Here is a 20,235-nt window from a genome sequence, read left to right as displayed (position 1 = left end):
ATTGTCGATATTTACACGCTCACATTCTTCACCCGTGGCGGACGGAGAGGGCGACACATTCACTGTTCAATGACAGACACACACACACACACACACACACACACACACACACACACACACACACACACACACACACACACACACACACACACACACACACACACACACACACACACACACACACACACACACACACACACACACACACACACACACACACACACACACACACAACTAGATGAGATGGAGACGCAGCTCTGACAGAGGTCACATGACGAGAGAGGGCCGCCCTTCTTCTTCTGCAGCTGAACACTCAGAGCGTTAAGCGGGTTTTGGAAATCAAATGTCTCCTGGAGGACGAGCCCCTCGAGCTCTGAAGCCCTCTGAAGGACTGGAGGCGGTCTGGGTGGCGAGTCGGGGGGGGGGCTGGACGGTGGGGGGGCATGAGGGGCGGGTGGGGGGGGGCTGGACGGTGGTGGGGGTGTCAGATGTGATCTTCGATGGGGAACACCAGACGCGTGCCTCGGCTCAGCAGCTCCTGCTCGCGGGAGTCCAGCTCGCGCTCCAGCGCCTCCTCCGAGGTGCTGCCGCTCCTCTTGCCGTTGGCGCTCCAGCCTGAACCTCCGGCCGCCTCCCCGCCGGTGGCGGCGCCGGACGCCCCGTTAGACGTGATGGACGCGTCCCCGAACGTGAAGGTCAGGTCGGAGTCGTTGCGAAATATTTCAGAGTCCTGGTCCCTCATCTGTTCCTGAACACAACACACACACAGTGGGGCATGGGAGGAGGAAGCAGCGTCTCGTAAAGGATACAGAGTGGGGACACGCATAAGGAGGGGACACACAGCGTCTTGTAAAGGATACAGAGTGGGGACACGCATAAGGAGGGGACACACAGTGTCTTGTAAAGGATACAGAGTGGGGACACGCATAAGGAGGGGACACACAGCGTCTCGTAAAGGATACAGAGTGGGGACACGCATAAGGAGGGGACACACAGCGTCTCGTAAAGGATACAGAGTGGGGACACGCATAAGGAGGGGACACACAGCGTCTCGTAAAGGATACAGAGTGGGGACACGCATATGGAGGGGACACACAGCGTCTCGTAAAGGATACAGAGTGGGGACACGCATATGGAGGGGACACACAGCGTCTTGTAAAGGATACAGAGTGGGGACACACACAAACAGATAGGACACACACACACAGAGGGAGACACAGCGGCCTGTGCTGCGCTTTTAGAAAAGTCCCTTAAAAGCACACATTGCATGCTGGGTAAGTCGTGAAGAGCTGTGAGGTTTCAGTCTAACCGACTGGCTGATGGATCAATAGCGTGTCCTCGTGTCCCCGGGGGAGGAGTTAACGCCGGGTCATGGGATTACGCTCATGAGAGGATCAACAACCACTAAAGAAACATACAATTACATAACGCCATCTCTCTCGCAATTATCCTAAAAAGTATCCATCAGGCTGTTATCTGGTCATTAAAAGGTATTTACTTGTGAAAATAGACAAAAGTTGTAGAAACATATTTAGGTTGATATCAAATGTAAACTCAATCAATATAGTGTATCTCTCTCGCACTGATATAGAGCTGTGTTTCTGTAAGCAACAGGAAGTCATCATCCTTTGTGTGCATGCATAACACGTCATTATAATGACTTACTAGCTCATAAATTGACTATATTTACGACTTAGCGTCTCGTATGTACGACATATATATATGTAAAATAATTCTCGTTCCTTTGGTTAAAGGTCGGTCCAGTGACCTTTCCTTCACGTTTTGAGGATCCAAACCGCTTTTAGATACTTCAGGTCGTTTCTCGGAGAGAGGAAACTTATGAAGCAGAAAAAGAGACTGAAATATAATATACAGCCAACCAGACCCTCCCTCAGTCTCTTTATAGCACGCCGTTAAAGGTTTAAAGTTAGTATTCAAAGCCATTCAGCTTCTACAACCACGGTTTAAATGTTCTACAATTTGAGGTTGACGTCCGTAGAACATTGGAGTCTTCCCCCATTTCATAATATCCATAACGAAAAGAGGAAGCAGCAAAGAAGCTGTGTTTCATCCGTCTCCCCGACTGAGCGTCCTCAAACCAGCAGAGCAGACCAGCGAGGATAAAAGGCTTAAAGTCTGTGAATAGAGCAACAGCCACCGTGGTGAGTAGTGGTACATGGAGGGGAAACTATATTTAGAGTTCATGACAGTGAAGCGTGAATCCACGTTAGAGTGTGACCGTCAAATATGAGAGCGAGTCCTTCAGGACATCGTCGAGCTGAAAAGAGTCTTTTGTGTCCTCTGAATGCAGAAAAGCTGCTCGACAGCCGGCTTCCTCTGAAGCTACTTCTGTATTCAGAGAGAGAGCGAAGGGGGGCTTCTGGATACAGAGACCACCAGGGGGCGACTCCTCTGGTTGTATAGAAGTCTCTCTAACGGCGGGTTGACACTCACCTCGTAGGCCTGCCGGCTGGTCAGGCAGCTGGCCAGCCGGCCGCAGGAGGCCGGCAGCGTGGAGGTGAGCGGCGGCCCACTGTGAGTCAGAATGGGCTTCAGGTAGCTGAGCGGCGTTCAGGAAAACCGGTTAACATCGGTGAGTCTGGTTAGTCTGGTTAGTTTGGTTAGTCAGGTTAGTCTGGTGAGTCTGGTTAGTCTGGTTAGTTTGGTTAGTCTGGTGAGTCTGGTTAGTTTGGTTAGTCTGGTTAGTTTGGTTAGTCTGGTTAGTTTGGTTAGTTTGGTTAGTCTGGTTAGTCTGGTTAGTCTGGTTTAGTCAGGTTAGTCTGGTTTAGTCAGGTTAGTCTGGTTTAGTCAGGTTAGTCTGGTTTAGTCAGGTTAGTCTGGTTTAGTCTGGTTAGTCTGGTTAGTCTGGTTAGTTTGGTTAGTTTGGTTAGTCTGGTTAGTTTGGTTAGTACCTTCAGGTCTTCAGTGGAGGGTCAGTTATTAAAGAGGCTTCAGGAACCTTTGGGGTTCCACAGAGTGTGTGTGTGTGTGTGTGTGTGTGTCTGTGTGTCTGTGTGTGTGTGGGTCTGTGTGTGTGTGTGTGTGTGCTGGTCCTCATCCAGTCTCCAGGGTGAGGGTCTCTGGTGGTTCTGGTTCACTAGGCAACAACAAACATGTTGATGGATTCTTGTGATCCCAGAACAACAAACACACAGAGAGAGCGTCCTGACTTCCTGACTGGAGACGAGACGCCTGAACGCACCGCAGTGGGAGGACCAGCTGATTCAATTAAAGTCACAGTGACGACACACTAACTGGTCCTGAACCAGCCTCACTTAGTCCTGGTCCTCTAGAGACCTCCGTGTAGTCCTGGTCCTCTAGAGACCACAGTGTATAAATTAAAACCAGTATGTGCAACAACAACAACAGGAAGGATACTTGTGGTCGAAGCTGTACCAGAGTCTGAAGAGCCAGGCGCTCTCCTGCTTGGTCTTCTGTCCTTCCACCTGGGAGCCCTCCTGCAAACACAACAACAACAACATCAACCTGGGAGCCTCCTGCAAACACAACAACAACAACAACCTGGGAGCCTCCTGCAAACACAACATCAACCTGGGAGCCTCCTGCAAACACAACAACAACAACCTGGGAGCCTCCTGCAAACACAACAACAACAACAAAACCGGACAAGACAATGTTTTGTTTGTGAAGTCGTGAGCATCTTAAAATCATCAAATATGTATTTAATTAATCTTGCAAGGGGACTTTAACAAAAATGTATATATATATATATATATACACACACACATGTACAATATATTAAAACAAAATAGAATAATAATATTGAATATATTAAAAAAATAGAATAATATTAAGTGAACGAACAAAAACAAAATAGTGCTATGATGAAAACAAACAAACAAACGTGACTCGTGTCGGAGGCCTCACCCCCTGCAGGACCTGGAAGCTGTCTACGCAGGGCTGCTGGTCTTGATCTGGATCCACTCCGACCCTGAAACCCAGAAACAAACACGTCAGGCTGAAGTCCCTGAACGCGGCGGTGACCTCTGGTGACCCCTGCAGGTCTTCAGCGTGAGGCGGATCCGTGTGACTCAGAGTCAGAGGAGACGAACACAGACAGAAACACTTCTGTGGAGAACGAGCTCCGTTTTCACCGATAAAGGAACTCAGCCTGAAGTCCAGACCCCATGACCCCCCATGACCCCAGGACCCTGAGAGACACTCAGCATGCAAGACCTGAACCATCACGAGTTAACCTTTGTGTCCAAACTGTCACCAAAAAAAACATGTATAAACAAACCAGGAAATGTGTGGACACAGTAAATAACATATTGAACTGTTCTCTTAATGCTGACGCTAGTTAGCTTAGCACGACGACGGGGAGCCGCCAGCTAGCGTCGCTCCTCTTGTTGCAGACGAGGGAACAAAAACAAGATGGCGACGACCAAAAGCCAGGAGGGGGAGGGGCCTAACTCCAGAGACAGAAACGGCCAACGAACCAAGATGGCGACGCCCAAATAATCAAGGTAGCAACGGCTAACGTAGCAAGATGACGGTGACCCAAATAAACCAAGATGGCGACGAACAACATGCGGAACCTCAGGCTTCAAAACGAGACAAACAGAAGGGCGACGTCATGAAGCTCAGGGGCTAGGCCCCCACTCTGGTTTACACTCCTTGTGCTAAGCTAACCATCTGCCCCCCCCCCCATGGTGTGTCTTACGACCCAACAGAGGAAGATTAAACTCAACACCAGCAGAGGTGATGAAGGGGAGGAGTCTAATCCCCGAGGCCAGGAGGCCTCAGGCTATCTATCCTTTCATCACCACACACACACCAAGGTCTTCAGGGGTGGAGGTCACATGGAGGTCGTTGAACCGGACGGTCTGAGATGAAGACCAAGTGCTGAAGGAACAAGCACAGAGTTCACAGCTTCAGGGCCCCTCAGAAGGGTGAAGAGGAGGAGATGTTATCAATAGAGACTTCACTGAAACTGAGAACTTCACTTCATCTGCTGCAGGAAAACTCTGGAGGAGAAGAAGCTCATAGAAACACTTTAGAACATGGGTACTGGCCCTTTAAGAAGGTCACAGAAACACTTCAGAACATCAGTACTGGCCCTTTAAGAAGGTCACAGAAACACTTCAGAACATCAGTACTGGCCCTTTAAGAAGGTCACATAAACACTTTAGAACATGGGTACTGGCCCTTTAAGAGACTGAGCGTCTCCCTTCCTTCATAACATCCATGCCCGATGTTCCCCTTCGTCAGAAAAACAGAAGTAAACCGTGAAAAGAAAGATTCCCATCTGAACCACACACACACACACACTCTCCCCCCCCCCCCCACACACAGACCACTCCCCCCCCGTCCTTCCAGCACCACCAGGTCAGTCAGATACAGCACCTGGAGTACTCCCACTCTCCATGCTGAAGTCGCTCTTCCTGCGGCGCGTTGCTGTGCCCATGGCTACACACACACACACACACACACACACTATTGGGTTAGTACAAACTAAAAACCTCAGTCTCTCTCGGTCTGAGGAGGCGTCTCTCGTTCTCTGACCACCAGCACATGATCCGCTTCACGGAACCCCGAGAGCCCCCCAGTGCATCATGGTCCGCCGCCCCCCCCCCCCCGCATCATGGTCCGGCCCTCCCAGTGCATCATGGTCCGGCCCCCCCAGTGCATCATGGTCCGGCTTCACCTCCGGCTCACTGGGAAACTCGTTCCTACTCTTTTAATTTTAGTGTTTTATTTCATATAAATCTGTTTTTACTAATTTAGTTCAGATTATTTAAATCAGTTCATTAAAAAATGTATTTTTTTTAATTTGATTTATTTAAAGCAACACTATGTAACTTTTCACTTTTGGCGCCCCCTTCAGGTTTTTAGGTATTTAGGTATCGATTTCAGTGTCGTAAATACCCAGTGACGATAGATGCAGCCTCGCATACACTTGTATTGAGTTGGGATCATGTGTTGTCCTGTATTATAATATTATTATTATTATTATTTGTACGTGTCACGGGTTATAAAAGGTGACGAGGGGGAGGTGACGCTAGGGTTTTTTTGTTTGGAGCGCGCTGACAGGCGGCGGACTCAGAACGGCAGCAATCCGGCGACTTTCTATTTTGGATTCATACCAACGGGCGGGATCACTAATAGAAGACTGCACAGGAACACTGTGAACGGGCCCAGCACCGACCGGACGAGGTCGGTGCTGTTATTTTAAGGTCCAAAAGTTACATAGTGTTGCTTTAATGTAGAAATATGATCAGGTTCGTTTATTAACTGGCTTCATGGGCAGATATCTCCTAAAGATCTCTGGCGCCACCTGCTGGACAACACGGGCCAAACACCTTCCGTTAACGTCTTTCATGAGGTCATTACCTTCGCATTGAAAATGCCGGAAGGTTATGTTTTGATCGCTGTGTATTTATTTATTTATTTATTTGTATGCGTGTTATTCGCAAATCTCAAAAAGTATTGAACCGAATCGCATGAAATTTGGTGGGATGATTGTTTATTATCCGGGGACCAGTTGATTAGATTTTGGGATCGATAGGGTCAAAGGTCATGAACAGGTCAAAATCTTTCGCAGAACTCAAAAAGTATTGAACCGAATCGCATGAAATTTGGTGGGATGATTGTTTATTATCCGGGGACCAGTTGACTAGATTTTGGGATCGATCGGGTCAAAGGTCAAGGTCAAAGGTCATGAACAGGTCAAAATGTTCTTGAATCGCATGAAATTTGGTGGGATGATTGGTTATTATCCGGGGACCATTTGATTAGATTTTGGGATCAATCGGGTCAAAGGTCAAGGTCATGGAAAGGTCAAACTCTTTTTTTACCATAGCACGATACATTTTTGTCCAATTGGCATGCAACTAATGCCAAAATGTTCATAATTCAATGCCCAATCTTGTGATATGCGAAGGTATGCGCTCTACCGAGTGCCCATTCTAGTTTATATTGTTATTATTTACTTGTTGGTGAATGTTGTACTAAAGTTTACCGGATGTGTAGCCATGACAACATGGGCGTCGTCCCGCCGCCGAACACCCAGACGGTGAAAAAGACGATGAGCAGCGTGGTGGTGAACATCATCTGGCGGGCGTAGGTCGCCGTGTCCCGGATGGCCAGCGCGAACGCCATCGCCCCCCGCAGGCCTGGAGAGAACATCATCATCATCATCATCACCACCACCACCATTATCTTCATCTTCATCATACCTGCAAACATCATCATGTGCTGGAAGTTTCCTTTGATCTTGTGCCTCCGGCCGAGGTTCAGGAGGAAGGACAGCGGGTAGATGTTGAAGGCTCTGCCGATGAAGATGGAGGTCTGACCGCCGGTTAAGGACTGGACCACTAGAGGATGGGGGGGGGCATAGAGGACCACTAGAGGATGGGGGGCATAGAGGCCACTAGAGGATGGGGGGCATAGAGGACCACTAGAGGATGGGGGGGGGGGGCATAGAGGACCACTAGAGGATGGGGGGGGGGGCATAGAGGACCACTAGAGGATGGGGGGGGCATAGAGGACCACTAGAGGATGGGGGGGTTCAGGGTCCTCAGGCCCTCATCTATGATGCGTCACTCAAGAGAAACCAGACAGAGGCCCAACATACAGAAAGAGCCTCAGAACCACAAAGAGACAAAGACATGACCTCTGACCCACGACCTCTGACCCCGGCTCATGACCTCTGACCCCGGGCTGTTAGGATACGAAGGCCCCGACGATGAAGATGGGGCTGAAGACGTGGTTCTGGAAGGTGAAGAGCGCCAGGCCCATGTAGGAGAAGATGAAGTTCTCCGCCAGGAAGTGAAGCACCTCGAACAGCTGCAGGGCGACAAGCACCCACAATGCACTGCTTCAACACACACACCTTCAGAGGGACACGCTGCTGAGGGCTCCCACAATGCACTGCTTCAGAGGGACATGCATACTGTTGTCCTGAGGACACGAGGAGCCCCCCCCCCACCCTAACGAGCTAACCTCGCTAGCTAACGTAGCAGCAGCAGAACTTGGAGCGCTTCAAGGTCAAAACTAACGTAGGAGATACCAGCGCGGCTTGAAGTTGCAGTAAAAGAGTCTTTACTTTCATTTAGAGGAGAACATGGTGGGGGGGGGACAGGAAGTGAGGTACCTGCTTGGGGGCAACAGGAAGTGAGGTACCTGCTTGGGGGGAACAGGAAGTGAGGTACCTGCTTGGGGGAACAGGAAGTGAGGTACCTGCTTGGGGACAGGAAGTGAGGTACCTGCTTGGGGGACAGGAAGTGAGGGACCTGCTTGGGGGACAGGAAGTGAGGTACCTGCTTGGGGGAACAGGAAGTGAGGTACCTGCTTGGGGGGGGACAGGAAGTGAGGTACCTGCTTGGGGGAACAGGAAGTGAGGTACCTGCTTGGGGGGGACAGGAAGTGAGGTACCTGATGGGGGGGCGGGGGACAGGAAGTGAGGTACCTGCTTGGGGGCAACAGGAAGTGAGGTACCTGCTTGGGGGGAACAGGAAGTGAGGTACCTGCTTGGGGGGAACAGGAAGTGAGGTACCTGCTTGGGGGGAACAGGAAGTGAGGTACCTGCTTGGGGAACAGGAAGTGAGGTACCTGCTTGGGGGAACAGGAAGTGAGGTACCTGCTTGGGGGGAACAGGAAGTGAGGTACCTGCTTGGGGGAACAGGAAGTGAGGTACCTGCTTGGGGGAACAGGAAGTGAGGTACCTGCTTGGGGGAGCAGGAAGTGAGGTACCTGCTGGGGGAACAGGAAGTGAGGTACCTGCTGGGGGGAACAGGAAGTGAGGTACCTGCTGGGGGGAACAGGAAGTGAGGTACCTGCTTGGGGGAACAGGAAGTGAGGTACCTGCTTGGGGGAACAGGAAGTGAGGTACCTGCTGGGGGGAACAGGAAGTGAGGTACCTGCTGGGGGGAACAGGAAGTGAGGTACCTGCTGGGGGGAACAGGAAGTGAGGTACCTGCTGGGGGAACAGGAAGTGAGGTACCTGCTTGGGGGAACAGGAAGTGAGGTACCTGCTTGGTGGAACAGGAAGTGATGTACCTGCTGGGGGGAACAGGAAGTGAGGTACCTGCTGGGGGGAACAGGAAGTGAGGTACCTGCTTGGTGCGCTTGTTGGACTCGGCCGACAGGTTGTTGCAGGTGTAGTGCGCCTGAGTGATGCCACAGAACAGCACCGCCACCACGCCTGAGGTCAAAGGTCACATGACACAGCTTCAGTCATGACGTATGAGAACGACTCATCGAACATGCATCCAGATGCATTGTGGGAGTTATTGGAGTAAAGTCTTCAACTTTTAACTTGATCTTCATCCGTAAAGAATAAAAACAAATATTAAAAAAAAATTGAAATAACAAAAAACAAGATTGTAAAACCAAAAGACGACAAAGTGAGAGAAGAATACGTTGAATAAAGTTAAAATATGATGATAGTGAGAATATCTCTACAATATGTGAATGAATGTCAAACACACGTGGAACGTTACAATTCCTAAAATAATAAAAGCCATGTGGAGGAAATGTCTGTAAAATGTCAGAAAAATAATTGAAAATGTGTGAAAAAAAGTCCAAAAAAAAGAAATTACCAAAAATCTAAAGAAAAGGTTCAAGAATAAAATGTCATAAAATACCCGCTTACCCCCCACTCTTTCTTCTCCTCCCCCCCCACACACACACACACCTGTGAACCCGCAGGCCTCGGCCAGCAGGAAGGTGCTCCAGGACATGAGGAAGAAGAGGGCGGTCTCCAGCAGAGGGAAACAGTGCAGTTTGGTGAACTTGGTGACGTGGACGTCAGTTAAAGACTAAACAACAACAACAACTCAAAGACCAACAACAACAACCCTGAATACACGTGTAGATAAACGTTGTCTCAGTGTTTCCTCCAAACAGGAAGTGGGAGGATATGAGCGCGGTGACGACGCCGGTGGCGGCCCCCATCACGAAGGAGCCGCTGAAGATGCCCAGGAACACGCCCACGGACTTGAAGAACGCTGCGGCGTCGAACATGTGGGTGTTGGCTCCGCTGGGCTGGTACGCCATGATGGACCTGAGCCGACACGGGCATCAGAACACTCATCATCATGTGGGCTAATTCATGTGCCTATGAAACTCAAATCAATCAAATACAAGTTAAATATATAAATTAAATTATGTCATAAATTAAATAATAATATCAATAATTTAACAAGTGAATTAAAGTCTTTATCTGCTCTTCTGAAGCCGAGGGGTCCTGAAGGCAAAGACACATCTGAGCCTCAGAACCACTGAGGGATCAATATTTCATCTGGAGACAAGATTATAAATTAAATTCTGAAATAAATTCCAGAGCCAGCAGAGAGAAGCCGGATGATGTCGTCCGTTAAACCAGTTTTACTGAAGTTTAACTTTATAAATATGTTAATAAATTAAAGACTTACGCCGTAGGCAATAACAATTTTCTAAGTATTTAAATAAATAAAGGATGAAGCCGTAGACTCAACAGACTAACTGATGTACACATGTGATAGCGTGTGTGGGTATACGCAATGCATCGCCCCGTCCAGCAGGGGGCGCCAGAGCACTCACGAGGACAGCACGATGGCCACCGCGTCGTTCAGCACGCTCTCCCCGAACAGCAGCGCGTACAGGTCCCCGTCAGCGTGCAGCTCGTTGAAGATGGCCAGCACGGTGACTGCAGGAGACCGATAACACAGGTTACACATGTTAAAAACATGTTAAAAACATAGGGAAAACACGTTAACACACATTAAAACACAATAGATACGTTAAAAACACAATAAATATGTTAAAAACACAATAAAACATGTTAAGAATATTACAAACGCAATAAAAGAGGTACCCGGGTACAAGTAGATACACAGACAGGTAGGTAGGTCACAGACAGACAGACAGGTGGCGTACCTGGGTCCGTGGCCGACATGATGGCCCCGAAGAAGAGGCAGTCGGTGTAGTAGAACTTGTCGGTCAGCTGGCCGACCGCCTGCATGAGTTTGACCACGCCGTACATCAGGTTCCTGGAGACAGACGAGTAGACAGGTGAGTCAGGTGAGACAGACAGGTACACAGCGCTCTGATCATCTTCTGCTAACATTAGTTTTGTTCAAATTCTTATTTCAATTAATGAAGCAAAAGCTCTGAGATTAAAAAGAGACCAGAGTCTTCCTCCAGCGTCTACAGCAGCCATGTTGTTTGTTTACGTTCATCATGATACTATTGGGGGCGTGTCTTTGGGGGCGTGTCCAGGGAGGCACATTTGTAATTTTGGGCTGTACAAAATCAAAGTAAATTTAAAGACCAGAGCAGACGATCAGTGATGAAGACTTTGAGACTCCCTGGAGAAGCGTCTTCAGGATCATTCAATAAGCTAGAGTCACGTTGAGCAGCCCGGGAACAGGAAGTGGATCCTCACCCGATAATAAAACAAGAGATGGCGGTGCCCAGGAACGCATACGTTATGATGGAGCCCAGGTTCCTGAAGAAGTGTCTCTGGAGGAGGAAGAAGAGACAAGAAGAGACACGTTAGAGGGGACAGGTCCCGGGACACGGTAACACGGGGTCACGTGACACGGTAACACAGGTCCCGGGACACGGTAACACGTGACACGGTAACACGGGTCACGTGACACGGTAACACAGGTCCCGTGACACGGTAACACAGGTCCCGTGACACGGTAACACAGGTCCCGTGACACGGTAACACAGGTCACGTGACACGGTAACACACGTCCCGTGACACGGTAACACACGTCCCGTGACACGGTAACACAGGTCCCGTGACACGGTAACACAGGTCACGTGACACGGTAACACAGGTCCCGGGACACGGTAACACGGGGTCACGTGACACGGTAACACAGGTCTCGTAACACGGTAACACGCGTCCCGTGACACGGTAAGACAGGTCACGTGACACGGTAACACAGGTCACGTGACACGGTAACACAGGTCCCGGGACACGGTAACACAGGTCCCGGGACACGGTGTCACGTGACACGGTAACACAGGTCACGTAACACGGGGTCACGTGACACGGTAACACAGGTCACGTGACACGGTAACACAGGTCACGTGACACGGTAACACAGGTCACGTGACACGGTAACACAGGTCCTGGGACACGGTAACACGGGACACGGGGTCACGGGACACGGTAACACAGGGTCACGTGACACGGTAACACAGGGTCACGTGACACGGTAACACAGGGTCACGTGACACGGTAACACAGGTCACGTGACACGGTAACACAGGTCCCGGGACACGGTAACATGGGGTCACGTGACACGGTAACACAGGTCACGTGACACGGTAACACGGGGTCACGTGACACGGTAACACAGGTCACGTGACACGGTAACACAGGTCACGTGACACAGGTCCCGGGACACGGTAACACGGGACACGGTAACACAGGTCCCGGGACACGGTAACACGGGGTCACGTGACACGGTAACACAGGTCACGTAACACGGTAACACAGGTCACGTAACACGGGGTCACGTGACACGGTAACACAGGTCACGTGACACGGTAACACAGGGTCACGGGACACGGGGTCACAGGACACGGTGTCACGTGACACGGTAACACAGGTCCCGGGACACGGTAACACGGGGTCCCGTGACACGGTAACATGGGGTCACGTGACACGGTAACACAGGTCACGTGACACGGTGTCACGTGACATGGTAACACAGGTCACGTGACACAGGTCCCGGGACACGGTAACACGGGACACGGTAACACAGGTCACGTGACACGGTAACACAGGTCCCGGGACACGGTGTCACGTGACACGGTAACACGGGGTCACGTGACACGGTAACACGACACGGTAACACAGGTCACGTGACACGGTAACACAGGTCCCGGGACACGGTAACATGGGGTCACGTGACACGGTAACATGGGGGGTCACGTGACACGGTAACACAGGTCACGTGACACAGGTCCCGGGACACGGTAACACGGGACACGGTAACACAGGTCCCGGGACATGGTAACACAGGTCACGTGACACGGTAACACAGGGTCACGTGACACGGTAACACAGGGTCACGTGACACGGTAACACAGGGTCACGTGACACGGTAACACGGCTCTGTCCTCACAGGACTCCATCTGCTTCCTCTCGAGGGGGGGGGGGGGGCTTAGTACACTACTGCCCCACAGCCCTGATGCAGAGATGCCCACACCACTCCCTGTCTCTCTCACACACACACAGACTCACACACAGACTCACACACAGACACACACACACACACACACACTTACTCACCTGCTTCAGACTGTAGCCGGCGTGGAAAATAATCGGAGGCAGCAAAATGTTGAAGAACACTTCCGGGTCAAAGGTCACCTGGAAAAGACCAAAAGACAAAGAGTTGACATGTGGTGGAGGCGTGGACTGGCCCTTGTGGCCCTGTGGGGGGTGGACTGGCCCATGTGGCCCTGTGGGGGGGTGGCCCTACCTTGCGCAGCATGTCGTTCTGCTCCACGTTGTGGATCTCTCTAGAGTTGATCTCGCCCTTCAGCGTGTACTCGAAGAACTTCCCGCTGATGTTGAGCAGCACGGTGCTGACCGGGCCCTCCTTCAGCGAGCAGCTGGGCGGAGTCTTGTGGTGGAAGCTGGTGGCCGGGATGCCGTACCGCAGGATCACGCCCACCAGCAAACCTGGGGACCAACGAGAACCAATGAGAACCAACGAGGACCAATGAGAACCAACGAGGACCAACGAGAACCAACGAGGACCAACGAGGACCAACGAGAACCAACGAGGACCAACGAGAACCAACGAGGACCAACGAGGACCAACGAGGATCAACGAGAACCAATGAGAACCAACAAGGATCAATGAGAACCAACGAGGACCAACGAGGACCAACGAGAACCAACAAGTATCAATGAGAACCAACGAGGACCAATGAGAACCAACGAGGATCAACGAGAACCAACGAAAACCAACGAGAACCAACGAGAACCGTTACACGACATCACATAGAGCATCAAAGAAGAGTCTTATTCTATAGACTTCTATACAACCAGAGGAGCCCCCTGGTGGTCAGGAGAGAGAATGTAGCTTTATCACATGAAGCATAGACTTCTATACAACCAGGAGGTTGCAGACTGGTGGTTCTGGTCTGTGTTCCTCTGTTATCTGTCGTGGTTCCAGGTAAACATGTTGATAAAACAACGTCAACAGAACCGCGTCCCGTATCAAGGTCACTGCAGGTCACGTTTGTTGTTCTCTTCAGGCTCTCTGAGGGTTTCACTCACAACCGTTGTTGGATTAAATCAAACCTCCTGCTGGATCTCGATGAAAACACTTTAAATAGTTTAAACTTTATAGGTTCTTTCCATTCGTGGGAGGTTTGTTGTTGTTTTTTAAACAGGAAGTGCCATAGAAGGGAGAGTGAGCGTTGAGGTCGACTCCCCACAACCAGCTGAGCACCTGGAACACAGAGACTCGACACGGGGACCCGGTGCCGGTCCACATGCAGGCCTCTGACCTCTGACCTCTGGCCCGGTGGACGCTCCACCTCCATCAAACTGAACCACAGCTCTTTCATGCTGTGGTTCTTTCATAACTTCATTCCACATGTGGCACAGAGGGAAACCACATCTGGAGCTCGTGAGTCTCGGTTCCCGGGTCCGACCCCGAAATACGAGAAACGCACCGAGGGGCCACGCACACGCACTTCGGAGGAAAAAAACATCAGATCAAAGTCTGAGCCCCTCCGGGACGTCGCTGGTTAATGTTAACGGGAGGGGAGGGGGGCGGAGCGGGCGCTCAGGACCAACGAGCTTCAGAATCAGTTGAAGTTCTGTGAGACGTTGATGCAGGAAAGCAAACGAGCTCCTAGAGCAACAGGCCCTGAGGCAGGCGGCCATCTTTAAGACAACCAACAGTCCTTCAGCCTCACAGCTTCACATGGAAGGCAGGGAGACGCAGGAGATGTGCAACAGTGGTCATAGATGTGTAACAGTGGTCATAGATGTGCAACAGTGGTCATAGATGTGCAACAGTGGTCATAGATGTGCAACAGTGGTCATAGATGTGCAACAGTGGTCATAGATGTGCAACAGTGGTCATAGATGTGCAACAGTGGTCATAGATGTGCAACAGTGGTCATAGATGTGCAACAGTGGTCATAGATGTGCAACAGTGGTCATAGATGTGCAACAGTGGTCATAGATGTGCAACAGTGGTCATAGATGTGCAACAGTGGTCATAGATGTGCAACAGTGGTCATAGATGTGCAACAGTGGTCATAGATGCAACAGTGGTCATAGATGTGCAACAGTGGTCATAGATGTGCAACAGTGGTCATAGATGTGCAACAGTGGTCATAGATGTGCAACAGTGGTCATAGATGTGCAACAGTGGTCATAGATGTGCAACAGTGGTCATAGATGTGCAACAGTGGTCATAGATGTGCAACAGTGGTCATAGATGTGCAACAGTGGTCATAGATGTGCAACAGTGGTCATAGATGTGCAACAGTGGTCATAGATGTGCAACAGTGGTCATAGATGTGCAACAGTGGTCATAGATGTGCAACAGTGGTCATAGATGTGCAACAGTGGTCATAGATGTGCAACAGTGGTCATAGATGTGCAACAGTGGTCATAGATGTGCAACAGTGGTCATAGATGTGCAACAGTGGTCATAGATGTGCAACAGTGGTCATAGATGTGCAACAGTGGTCATAGATGTGCAACAGTGGTCATAGATGTGCAACAGTGGTCATAGATGTGTAACAGTGGTCATAGATGTGCAACAGTGTTCATAGATGTGCAACAGTGGTCATAGATGTGCAACAGTGGTCATAGATGTGTAACAGTGGTCATAGATGTGCAACAGTGGTCATAGATGTGTAACAGTGGTCATAGATGTGCAACAGTGGTCATAGATGTGCAACAGTGGTCATAGATGTGCAACAGTGGTCATAGATGTGCAACAGTGGTCATAGATGTGCAACAGTGGTCATAGATGTGCAACAGTGGTCATAGATGTGTAACAGTGGTCATAGATGTGCAACAGTGGTCATAGATGTGCAACAGTGGTCATAGATGTGTAACAGTGGTCATAGATGTGCAACAGTGGTCATAGATGTGCAACAGTGGTCATAGATGTGCAACAGTGGTCATAGATGTGCAACAGTGGTCATAGATGTGTAACAGTGGTCATAGATGTGCAACAGTGGTCATAGATGTGTAACAGTGGTCATAGATGTGCAACAGTAGTCATAGATGTGTAACAGTGGTCATAGATGTGCAACAGTGGTCATAGATGTGCAACAGTGGTCATAGATGTGCAACAGTGGTCATAGATGTGTAACAGTGGTCATAGATGTGCAACAGTGGTCATAGATGTGCAACAGTAGTCATAGATGTGTAACAGTGGTCATAGATGTGCAACAGTGGTCATAGATGTGTAACAGTGGTCATAGATGTGTAACAGTGGTCATAGATGTGCAACAGTGGTCATAGATGTGCAACAGTGGTCATAGATGTGCAACAGTGGTCATAGATGTGCAACAGTGGTCATAGATGTGCAACAGTGGTCATAGATGTGCAACAGTGGTCATAGATGTGCAACAGTGGTCATAGATGTGCAACAGTAGTCATAGATGTGCAACAGTGGTCATAGATGTGCAACAGTGGTCATAGATGTGCAACAGTGGTCATAGATGTGCAACAGTGGTCATAGATGTGTAACAGTGGTCATAGATGTGTAACAGTGGTCATAGATGTGTAACAGTGGTCATAGATGTGCAACAGTAGTCATAGATGTGCAACAGTGGTCATAGATGTGCAACAGTAGTCATAGATGTGCAACAGTGGTCATAGATGTGCAACAGTGGTCATAGATGTGCAACAGTAGTCATAGATGTGTAACAGTGGTCATAGATGTGTAACAGTGTTCATAGATGTGTAACAGTGTTCATAGATGTGCAACAGTAGTCATAGATGTGTAACAGTGTTCATAGATGTGCAACAGTGGTCATAGATGTGTAACAGTGTTCATAGATGTGCAACAGTGGTCATAGATGTGCAACAGTGGTCATAGATGTGTAACAGTGTTCATAGATGTGCAACAGTAGTCATAGATGTGTAACAGTGGTCATAGATGTGCAACAGTGGTCATAGATGTGTAACAGTGGTCATAGATGTGTAACAGTGGTCATAGATGTGTAACAGTGGTCATAGATGTGTAACAGTGGTCATAGATGTGCAACAGTGGTCATAGATGTGTAACAGTGGTCATAGATGTGTAACAGTAGTCATAGATGTGTAACAGTAGTCATAGATGTGTAACAGTGGTCATAGATGTGCAACAGTGGTCATAGATGTGTAACAGTGGTCATAGATGTGTAACAGTGGTCATAGATGCTATGGTGTAACCTGTATGATGCATTGTGGTGACACAGTTATTGAGCAATAGTTTGAGGATGTGTACAAAGTTAAATACATATTATTAAATGCATCCTTCTAATAATTCATCTGACATTTACAGATATGAATGTTTGCAAATGGCATTAAATAAGGATGTTTTATTTATGTTAAAGATGTAACTGTTTAATAATGTGTGGTGCTCATCCTGTGTGTGTGTGTGTGTGTGTGTGTGTGTGTGTGTGTGTGTGTGTGTGTGACACTCACATTGATGAGCCGCCCCAGTCCTTCAGGTCGTTTCAGTTCATCTCACTGAACAAACACTTCTGCTCTGAATCGTTTGTTCAGTTAGATTAATAATAAATACTTCTTCAACCGCCACAACCGGCTGAATCATTTATTTTGTGTATCTGTCAAATGTTTCAATAATATGAAATTCAATAAATGTCACCTGAATTTTACATCAATTATTTTGAGTGTATTTTAAAGCGATTTAACTACAGACGAGGTTCATTCTGGAAACAACTTAACACACAATGTGTTATTTTAAACCAGCACGGGTTACGTGTGTGTCCTTCACTGGCCACACAGGTGTTCGTAGAGGAACACACCTGTTGAGACACGACAGTCTGCAACAATCACAACAACGCACTCATAGGGTGTACTGGCCCTTTAAGGCGCGTTCTTATTTATTAAATGTACTTCTCACTTCCAGTTAGCCGGAGCACGCGTCACGTGCCTGACGGAGCACCGGACCCGTTACACCGACGTCGTAGCTCGTGCGGCGCTATGTAAACGACGCGCTTCACTTGAAATAAAAAATATTTTTTCCTTCGTTGAATCGTGCGAAGCCTGCGGCGCGTGCATGAGCCGCTCGCGTGCCCGCGCCTCACCGTAAATCATGCCCAGTCCGGTCTCGTGCAGGAAGCGCACCCTGCGGTGCTTGAAGAGCCAGATGGTGAGGATGGTGAGGGTGAGCAGCAGGATGAAGGTCAGCAGGTTCACGCTGTCCTGCCGGTGGCTCTCCTCCGCCTCCTTCTCCGTGGCCAGCTCCTCCATTCCGCCGCCGTCCTCCGCCCGCAGCCCGCGGGGCGCGCTCAGCAGCAGCAGCGGTAGAAGCCACGCGGGCCCCGGGGGCCTCGCCGTCGTCATCGCGGTGGTCCTCTCGTGGGGCTCCGCGCCGGAGCTCGTGGGTTAGCGCAGGGTGCGTCGCTGCTGGGGACCCGCGCGCGGCTCTATGCCATGTCACCGCTGGAAGGTAAGCACAGCTGAGCCGAGCGGGGAAGCGATCCGCGGCGGGCTGCGCGGAGGCCCCGCCCCTTAAAGGGACAGCGCGCTGCCGCGTGATGTCAGAGCGCGAGCACGGAGCAAGAGCGCTGCCAGTGTGGCGGAGACCACATCGCACACACTAAGTCAGGGGTCAGGAACCTTTTTGACTGGGAGAGCCATAAAAGCCAAATATATTTCATTGAGAGCCATATAGTATTTTTAACGGATAATAAATTAAATATGTCTTGCTTTTAATGCGACTTCTGGTGCTGCTACGGGGCTTTTGCTTTGCTCCGCCCGATGCACACACACGCCGGCATCGGATCTCTGCGGCGCGCGAGACGGAGAGCCGAGAAGTGTTAACGCGACACGTAGAGACAGAATGACATGCTGCTGTGCAGAGACGATCAATAACAGACGTTTAGTTTAATAAAAGAACAAAGACGACTTGAAGAAAAGGACCTGACATTACTTCTGCTGTGATCTGGCGCGATAGAGAAAATTACAGGGGGCGGGCGGATATATATTTTTTCAACTCAAAATTGTCTGCGAGCCATATGCCGTCACCGGAAGAGCCATATTTGGCTCGCAAGCCATAGGTTCCCGACCCCTGCAATAAGTATATACATTTAAAAACCACAACAAATTAATCAAAGTAAAATGTATGTAAATATGTTTAAACTTTATATTTATGTTTGTAGATGTAACACAAATAAAATATGTAAATATATTTATAGAAAGTATTAAAAATATATATAATATATATATAACTAAAGTAAAAAATAAAATATGTAAATATATTTATAAAAAGTATTTTTAAAAATGTAAACGATTTTTAAAATATATATACTGTATATATATTAGGGCTGTCAGCGTTAACGCGTTAATCTATGTGATTAATTTGGCCGCGTTAACGCACTAAAATATTTTAACGCAATTAACGCAATTTTGTTTACTTCCGGTGTTCGTTGAAGTTTTTACACTCAAACCGAGTGTCAAACCGCGGCAGTACGGTTTAACACTGTTTCCGTTTTTAAAACAATTATTTCTCCGCGAAAATAAGGATCATAAATCAGTTTAACTCGTGGATGAATCAGTCGGGTTTCCTCCTGCTCCTCCTTCCTCCCGTCTCCCCCTCTGACACACAGAGGAACGGAGGGGCGACGTGTCGGGGGACGCGGCGCGGAAATAACTCGTCACACGAAACCTTCACCGTGATTGGTCAATCCGTTTGTCTGTCAACATTTTGGGAAAAGAACAACCAATGAACACTCAGTAAATCACAAAGGACCTCCCACCTCACAGGAAAGGCTCTAGATAGATAGATATATACTTTATTAATCCCCAAGGGGAAATTTGTCGTGACAGTAGCAGCAACACACAAGAGTAAAAACAAAACACAAAATATAAGAAACAGAGATGAAAGATATAGAAGTATACAAGTAAAATAAAAGTAAAATACAAAACAAAATATATATGTAAATATACAACACACATGCATACACAACACACAACAACACTGACAAATCAAATACACAAAATATTAAATATAGACAGAGTGCAAAAAGCAAAGTGTGTGTATGAGTGCAGAG

General features: G+C 48.9%; 1 protein-coding gene across 1 annotated transcript; it reads right to left on the bottom strand.

Annotated features, from left to right (window-relative positions):
- Nucleotides 1-166: 166 nt before the first annotated feature.
- On the bottom strand, nucleotides 167-18,678 carry LOC130193442 (sodium/hydrogen exchanger 7-like). The gene is made up of 16 exons (XM_056413879.1): nucleotides 18,268-18,678; nucleotides 13,449-13,651; nucleotides 13,259-13,336; nucleotides 11,390-11,466; nucleotides 10,882-10,994; nucleotides 10,546-10,651; nucleotides 9,886-10,027; nucleotides 9,659-9,764; nucleotides 9,078-9,166; nucleotides 7,696-7,809; nucleotides 7,200-7,311; nucleotides 6,983-7,136; nucleotides 3,889-3,952; nucleotides 3,379-3,458; nucleotides 2,455-2,560; nucleotides 167-748 (listed from the first exon to the last, which is right to left on the bottom strand). The coding sequence occupies exons 1-16, from the start codon at nucleotides 18,524-18,526 to the stop codon at nucleotides 485-487; spliced, it is 2,067 nt and encodes a 688-aa protein (XP_056269854.1). The 5' UTR covers nucleotides 18,527-18,678; the 3' UTR covers nucleotides 167-484.
- Nucleotides 18,679-20,235: the final 1,557 nt, after the last annotated feature.

This window comes from Pseudoliparis swirei, chromosome 5, assembly GCF_029220125.1.
Source record: "Pseudoliparis swirei isolate HS2019 ecotype Mariana Trench chromosome 5, NWPU_hadal_v1, whole genome shotgun sequence".
In the NCBI taxonomy this organism is placed as follows: Eukaryota; Metazoa; Chordata; class Actinopteri; order Perciformes; family Liparidae; genus Pseudoliparis; species Pseudoliparis swirei.
Note: the sequence above shows the minus strand (reverse complement) of the source record. Positions and strands in the feature narration are given on the sequence as shown.